At 36.5% G+C, this 8,588-nt stretch overlaps 1 protein-coding gene across 1 annotated transcript in view; it reads left to right on the forward strand.

Annotated features, from left to right (window-relative positions):
* Window positions 1-7,766, forward strand: part of LOC114357239 (actin-binding Rho-activating protein) — a 48,161-nt gene extending 40,395 nt beyond the window's left edge. Inside the window, exons 4-5 of the mRNA XM_028310762.1 lie at window positions 4,907-4,999; window positions 6,355-7,766. Coding sequence (XP_028166563.1) covers window positions 4,907-4,999; window positions 6,355-6,468 — 207 coding nt within the window. The 3' untranslated portion in view covers window positions 6,469-7,766. The remainder of the gene's footprint in view (window positions 1-4,906; window positions 5,000-6,354) is intronic.
* Window positions 7,767-8,588: the final 822 nt, after the last annotated feature.

Genomic DNA, 8,588 nt, shown 5'->3' on the forward strand with positions numbered 1-8,588 from the left:
CGGCGTAGTACAAAATATACTCGCAATAGGGATTCGTTGTTACGTCTCACGCGATACATGTTTATAAGAGTATTTTATTAAATTGCCCGTCCTTTTCGAATTGCGTACTTCATATAGACCATAACGACCAATCGTAACCGACATAATCCAATACATGTAACGGTGTATAATAACGGTTTATGATATTATAATATGAGTGTGGATAAAAATGAAACGAGTAGAGAAGATCCAATAAAGTAATTCTGGGAAAATCTCAAGATGTGGGCTCAGTCTAATAATAATCGTCACTATACTTATTACAATAAACTAGGTTTTGTCCGTGGTTTCGTTCACGTGGTTTTTACCCGACTGCGCCAGAAGGAGGGTTATGTTTTTGGTCTATAGAGTCAGAGAGTCTCTACATAATATACAGAACGCGTTACCCTTTCAAAAACTCTTAACTGTTTTTTTGTTACCAAAAGCAATGTATCATAGGTCTAACGGTTTCAGTCCCGGACGGAGGTATGAGAGTAGCACAGTAGGGTGGTTTTGTGACGGTCAAACGTCAGCGAGACTTTAGATCCGTCGTAAGCTCTGTCACGTCATATTATTATGTCAATGTCACCCCTTCCGTGTCGCTCCCATACCTCAGGTACTGACACTTAGCACAGTTCGATGTTTTTGTGACGGTCATTAACGTCAGCGAGTTTGTATGCTCTATCACATCATAATATGTCAATGTCACCCCTCCCGCGCCGCTCCCATACCTCAGGTACTGACACTTAGCACAGTTGGATGTTTTTGTGACGGTCATTAACGTCAGCGAGTTTGTATGCTCTGTCACGTCATAATATGTCAATGTCACCCCTCCCGTGCCGCTCCCATACCTCAGGTACTGACACTTAGCACAGTTGGATGTTTTTGTGACGGTCATTAACGTCAGCGAGTTTGTATGCTCTATCACGTCATAATATGTCAATGTCACCCCTCCCGTCGTGCCGCTCCTCATACCTCAGGCACTGAACACTGTTAAACTAACGTAGCTTAGCTCTTGGTCTCCAATTCGTAAAACAAAATCCATCTAATTTGTGTTTTATTTTCACAAAAAAGCTTTAGTCCTTCTCCAAGGTCTAACTACGAGTATATTCAAATTAAGTCGTTAGGTCTGTAGATTAGGCGTGAAAAGTTAGCAGACAAACAAAGAGACACAGAGTTAGTTTCGTATTTATAGGGTAATTCCAGGATACATGCCCCAGTGGGATAGGTGCCGCGATTTTAAGTACACTATGTTACAAGCAACTTAGCCTAAAGTTATAGTACGTATAATAGAAAGGGACCTCCCCGTACCACTTTTCGCCTCGCAAACCATCAAAGAGTGCGTTCGTTTAGCCAGTGAGAGCAAAAATCTTCCGCGGCCAAACCTTAGCGAGCGTCGAAATAAAATTGGTAAGTATCTTTTAATGGATAATTTTTTTGTCAGCTGTAAAATGAAGCAGATTTTTATATAATTTGATAGACTATCTTATAAATTAGACGGGATAGCAATGTTTAATTCTATTTTTAGTGTTATTATATTTTTTATTAAAAAAGGCACCTATCCTATGCTAAAAGGATAGTTGCCTAATTTTTTTTGGGTATAGATGCCCTTAGGGCCATGTCCCATGCACCTAGGGGCATCTATCCTAACCTGCTCTTTTTGACACAGGTAGCAAGTAAGAAGAAAAAAAAGAATGTAGTACGGCTAACCTTAGGAAAGTAATAAATAGGCTGCCCTTCTGATCGAATTACCTTTTTACCCGACTTCGAGTGGATGTACTATGTACTATTTTTAATAAAAAATTTAAAATTTCATTTTTAATTAATATAATAACAAACAATCTTAAATAATAATACTTGGCTTGTTTGATTTCAAAATGCATTTGATCCTTCGAATTCAAAAACTGTATTAACGAGTCATCTATCCCTGCATCAGGCATCTATCCTTTGAAGCAATCATACAGTGAGTCTTCTATCCCCCACATTAGGCGTCTATCCCACTTTTTAGAGGTCAATTAAAATGGTATTTACTCAGAATCGGTATAACTTAAACTAAAATAATTATAGTAATATCATAGACGAAAGACCAAAGTTTACAGATACTAAGGTCAAATTGTTGATAAAAACTTACTGACTGAGTTACAGAGCTGTTTCAAAAAGTGGGGCATCTATCCTGGACTTACCCTAATGTGATTTATCACGGATTTATTAAAGTCTGGGACGGTGTGTTTGTTTAGTCTAAACGCAGACAGTGGTGTATGAATTTTCATTCGGTTCGCACTAATAGAATGATGTATTAGTGTAGTCACACACAGCGTGACACGCGACAGTGACAGCTCGGCGACTAAAGTCAAAGTCAAAGTCAAAATTTATTTATTTGTATAGACTATATTATAAGTACTCACAAATCCTCAAATATTTTTTGCTCTTAAGGAATATGGAGGTCGAGACGTGTAGAGGTAGGAAAGATGAGACGTGTAGAGGCTCTACACGTCTCATCTTTTTAAACTAGACGCCTCATCATCATCATCATTTCAGCCATAGAACGTCCACTGCTGAACATAGGCCTCCCCCAATGCTTTCCATGTTGATCGATTGGTAGCGGCCTGCGTCCAGCGCTTCCCTGCTACCTTTAGGATGTCGTCGGTCCACCTTGTAGGTGGACGTCTCACGCTGCGTTTTCCGGTACGCGGCCTCCATTCCAGAACCTTTCTGCCCCATCGGCCGTCAGTTCTGCGTACTATGTGCCCTGCCCGTTGCCACTTCAGCTTGCTAATCCGTCGGGCTATGTCAGCGACTTTGGTTCGTTTACGGATCTCCTCATTTCTGATTCGCCTATCCTTCTCAATTTCATATATTAACTTGTCATCGCGACTCCGTGGCTCTGACGCCTAGTGTGCGAAGCTTTAAACTAAATAATATGAAATTGTCTGCCGCACTCTGTCTTCGCGTCTAGTCGCCGTTTCTGTCGCTGTCGCGTGTCCACTAGTGTGCGCCCACATTCAGGGCTTGTTCCCACGGACAAATCCTGTTTTTTGCAGGAACTGTTTTTGCAGGATCACGTTTACGTTAACGTTCACGCTTCCACCTTCGGCCTGGTCATCACTTTCCATCAGGTCAGATGCAAGCTAAGATCTTCCTTCATCATCATTATTTCAGCCATAGGACGTCCACTGCTGAACATAGGCCTCCTTTAATGAATTCCACAAAGGCCGGTTGGTAGCCTTCATTAGATCTTCCTTGTTCTGGTTAAAAAACATACAAAATTAGTTCAAAGGAGCCTAATATCGTACTCTTAGCGCTATTAACCTTCAAATACAAATCCTACATCGCTTTACCTAATGGAATCTTGTCATAATGGTATGGAAATAGCATTTACTGGTTCCTCTTGTTTATATGTCCATTCCAATCCTCTGACGGCGCATTCGTAATTAGAAACGTGCGCGTGCGCAGCCCTTTATGGTAACAGGAATAAAGACTGATTTACATTAGCGTCATGACGTCAGATTCATCAGTTTCACGAGTAAACATCTAATTTCATGTGCGCAGTGACATTGAATGAGTGTGGTTATGTTTATAGCTTGGATCTCATAATTTAACCTGTTAAATAATCTAATTGGGTCTGATATAGGATACCTATTGGTTAAATCGTAGTATTTCGTAATGATAATATTTTAAGGCTACCTACACAATAAAAAAATGTATTTATTGCCTTGGAACCATTAAACATAGGTACAGGAAGTATACAAAACAAACTGTCGTGCATATTCCATCACATATTTATGGCAAAAACTAAGAGTTAAAGACCAAGGTAAACACAGAGGCTTTTGTAGTTAGGTAGGCTAGGTTATAGATCGTTTCATCCACGAAGACGCACCCCACCATTCTTTCGCTAATGTTTGAGTGTTATCGGTACACGCTAAATTATCCATGAGTGCACGTGCACACTACAATAATGACGCTCGGATTGCTCGGATCAAACTCCCAGCACCCCGCGCTTCCCTCGACCAAAAATTGGTGGGGCACGTCTTCGTGGATGAAACATGAAACGATCTATACTACTTGTACTATTTCGCTCCAAAAATGTACAGTCTAATGAGCGATCTGATACTGTTTTATTTAGGAGAAACCAATATTTGCTAATATCCTCCGAAAAAGAAACCAAAAGTAAATACCTAGGTACTCCAGTTTGCGTAGTTACAACTTTCTTTTTTCTTTCAATGAAATCAGCTGACTTGAATGTTGTAACGAAGTTACAATTAGCAAATCTTTTTGGTGAATAAGTACTTAGCTGAGGTTTTATTATAAATCCGAGATATCTCCCAAAATACTCGCGGGATACGTTTCCTTTCGGTCCGGATCGATAGACGTCAGTCTTAAGTAAATATTGTTATTTTCCATCAGTTTGTATTGGAATCTTTGATATTAGAATATCATCGGGAAGATGACGCAAAAACTCGGGATTGAAATTAAAATGTAAATAACGAAAGGAACTGAAAAGAAAAACCTATAGCAAAATAATCAAATCAGTATCATTACTTGGATATTAAATATTTTATCTATACTATGCATGGCGCTATTCTCATTTTTTACTGTCAATTTAATATTTGAGGTGCCAGACTTACTATTGGCACCTTTTAATTTTTTGAGGCTGAAAGTCCGAAAGCAAGAAAGAAAACTTTAAAAAAAAATTTTGCTCCTATGGAGCCTTTACATGTCTCATTCTTTTTGCCCAATCAGAATCCGAATACCAAATATCTAAATGCCAATTATACCAATTTTGAAAACGAGCCTTAGGTACATAATTTTTCCGAAATGCAGCCATTCCGTGAAATAATAAATCATTTTCTTTAATCACATACTTACCTAATTAATGTTTTTCTTGTTACAGATATACACGGTGATTTCAGACAAACTCGTCGGCATTTTGCTGAGGTCTAGGAAACACCAGCTGACCTTCTTCGAAGGAGAAGTTTTATTCCAAGTAAGAACATTTTCATACAGATAAAATTCTGAGTAAGGAAGCTATACTGCTATCTAAAGGAGCTTACACATTGCGGCTTTCTGACGACCCACGTTTGACAGTTGCCCAACTGCATTGCGATTGTATCGCTGCTTTTAGTAACACCGGTGTATAAAGGTAGATATTTTGCAACTGTATCGATGCTGCATCGTGACTCGATTGAAGAATCTTCCGGCGTTTGTTTTTTTTTTGAAGGGACGCGCTCAGGAAGCTTTAAGAGCTTTCCCAGCTTAACTTTCGTCCCGGGTATCGTTCCGTAATACACGTTCTAAAGTCTATTTTCATCGATCTATTACTCGTATTATTCTCATAATATCTTGCTCTAAAATAAGACACGGAAGTTCCCATTATAAAGATTGGTTTCCAAGCCAATGTTATATTTTAGTCTCCACTCCAGTTATGACCTCTAATTTACCAGAGGCAAAATATACAGGGTGATTTTGCAATCGGTGTCCAAATTTTTAAGAGCGACTCAGAATTAGCAATCATTTAGCATTAATCAATTTAGGTAAAGAAAGCATTTTAATTCATATTTCAATTTTATTATCCCCTGCGCTCGTTTTCAAAATTGACACACGTGGATAATTTAGAATAACACGTACCACAAGTAACTGCAAACCTAAATAGATGTAATGGTGCGCGAAAGCCTTAACCTTTGAAACATAAGATAATTATGAGCACCCGCGAATTAGATTTGAAATATATTTTTTTGCGAAAAATACCACGACTACAAATAATTACAATAAAGTAATATTGTTAAATTGATCTATAGAGTTTAAAAAAAAAGATGAAGAAGAATTATAATACAGGTGATTTAGTAAGAAACTTATTACAAAATCACCCTGTATAGAGAATTGGCTAATCACTTCCCACGCTGCCCAGATAGGTTGGGTTCGCAAAAATAATGGATTAAAGCTGTGTGTTAATTAATATTGATATGTTTTTTTCACAAAATGGATAAAGCACACCCCCACTTCCATTGCAATTAATGAAAATTAAAAATATAAATGTGGCAAAAGGGTTCGTTGCAGCCTAATGATGTCCACTGCTGGACAAAGGCCTCCCCCAAGGTTTTTTACAATGAACGGTCCTGCGCTGCCTGCATCCAGGCTCTTCTCACAACCTTTACCAGAAACAATTACAATTTCCAGAAATCAGTTTTCAATTTATTGTAACCAAGTGTCGAAATCACTGTCATAATCATAATATTTAAGTAGGTATTTACTTTATTTATTTTACCTACCTCCTATCTTTCACAACCCTTAGAATTAGATTAACTTACACCCTATACTTACATGATTTTCTTTGTTTTCCAGAAACGAGATGACGATGTCCCGATCTTCTTGATGCAAACCATGAGCGACATCCGAACATACTGCGACAACAAGGCGATGCAGGCGAGGAGATCCGTGTCGCCCATGCCTAACTAGAAAATTAGACTAAGAAACGACATCGAAAATAGGGGATTGGACACTATTTATTTAAAAAAATCCCTGACTCATAATAATTCATATAGTACTTAATGGAGAAACTACTTTTTGGGAATGTCCTATCCTCTATTTATAGTATGTATACTTCAAGGGGCTAGGCTAGTGCTATGAAGTAAAATTCAAGAATCTGTTTCGACTAAAGCATAGATTCAAACCCGTGTTGTTTGAATTTGAATCTATAAACTGTGGCGTCACTGATGTGTGAATAGACACATCAGTGAAGCCACAGTTGCAAGTACAGTTTGAATTCTTTCGTTAGCTAGTTGCCAAGTCGATCATGTAACAAATACCAAAGATGCAACAATTTCGCTAGAAATTAAAAATAGTTTAATAGCTTTTTTAAGGAATCGTTGTAATATAAAAAATGTACTTACTATGTTACCAAACTAGTCTATATTATAAATTGTATTTAAATTAATTGTGTTTGAATAAAGTCATATTTTTGGAAATTTGTATTAGTTTAGGCATAAAATAGCATAGAAAGATATTCATGAAAACAAGGGACCTTGTATGTATATGTAGAAGCTTCTGTGGGCTATTTTTTTTTTTGCTTAAGTGGCAGTAGATGGGTTTTTTATGCAACATAATTATTTTTTGTAAAATATTTGCGGAATATTATTTTGGAGCTTACGCTTAGAATAATTAATTGATGATAGTTACAAAGAGTAAAAGAAAATTGATCTGTCTGAAATAGCTTCATTCAGAAAACTTTTTCAGTGCACAAGATTTGATCAAAATGTTTAAAGTTCAGTACAGAATTTTAAGTAGAATGTCGTGGTAAAATTTTGTGCAATTTTCCTGCGCTATGCTAGACACTGGGGGTGTGTGGCCGAAAATAGAATTTGTCAGAAATTGTCAAAATGGGCAACCGTTGAAACTTTAACAAGTTTTTTGCGAAGACACATTTGCTAAGTTCAATAGTGACGTTTTCCCATACATTTTTTTAACAGTAAATACTTTGCACTTGCCGCTACACGAACGCCTAGGTACAATTTTATTTTTGACAAACGCCCCCAATTATTACACATGCGATGTAATTCTATCAGTCTGTTCATTATTATGCGTTCCATGTCTAAATAGGTCAAATAGTTCTGGTTTATTCGCTTAGGTATACCTATAATGCTTACCTATAATGACTGTCACAAAAAGATATTATCGAGCATGTCTCTTTCAAAATCCGTGATAAAACTATCCTATTTTTGTGCCTTAGGTTGGAACTAATTCAGTGGTATAAGCTATAAGCATGAAAAAGTAACAGACTGCCAGACAGAGTTACTTTCGTAACATAACTATCTCATTTTGAATGAGATAATAAATGATATTTGCGGCTTACTTAAATATGTTTAATATTGTAACATATTTGTAACGATCTAGTCTCTCTATTTACATCTAGGTGTTAAGGATTCTGGTCTCGTTGCTAGGCAATTTATCAGAGGGTTTAGGAAAATTTTAGTTCTCGAAAGTTTTCGCTAGGGGCGCTGTACAATCCGTCATACATTTTAATGTCACTTTTTTACGCGCTTACTAGTGACGACGTTTGATGTAAACTCACACTAAGCCCTCAGGTTGTACAATATTTGAATGTAAATGTATGTTAGGTTTTAGTTTCACTTGAGTGTTTTTGTATAAGAAAGCTCCATTTTAATTATAATAACATTAGTAGCTACTTTCGGAGTTTTGTAAAAACCATTATCCAAGTTTTGTAAAATATAATCAGCCAGTGTTTAAATAATCAGAAAAAATAAAAAGTCACTAACCAAATGTTTACCTCCTTATTTAAGTACAGTTTTCAAATGAATTATATTTTTATTTCTCTATCTTAATAATATTATGTTAAGATAATCGGTTGTATTAATAAAGGACATTATTTATTTTTATTGTTTCTTTGGTCTAAATAGGCAAACCCTATTAATGTTAATATGTCATACATTTGAGATTATGGTCGGGACATTTTTAGAGTAAAAGAAACAAAAGTATACGGTATAAAAACACATTTATTTAATCTCGATCTAAATTTTATACAACATAATTATTATTAGAACATAGATATATTAAATATT

This window comes from Ostrinia furnacalis, unplaced genomic scaffold (assembly GCF_004193835.3).
Source record: "Ostrinia furnacalis isolate ACB-3 unplaced genomic scaffold, ASM419383v2 OfSCF3085, whole genome shotgun sequence".
Lineage (NCBI taxonomy): Eukaryota > Metazoa > Arthropoda > Insecta > Lepidoptera > Crambidae > Ostrinia > Ostrinia furnacalis.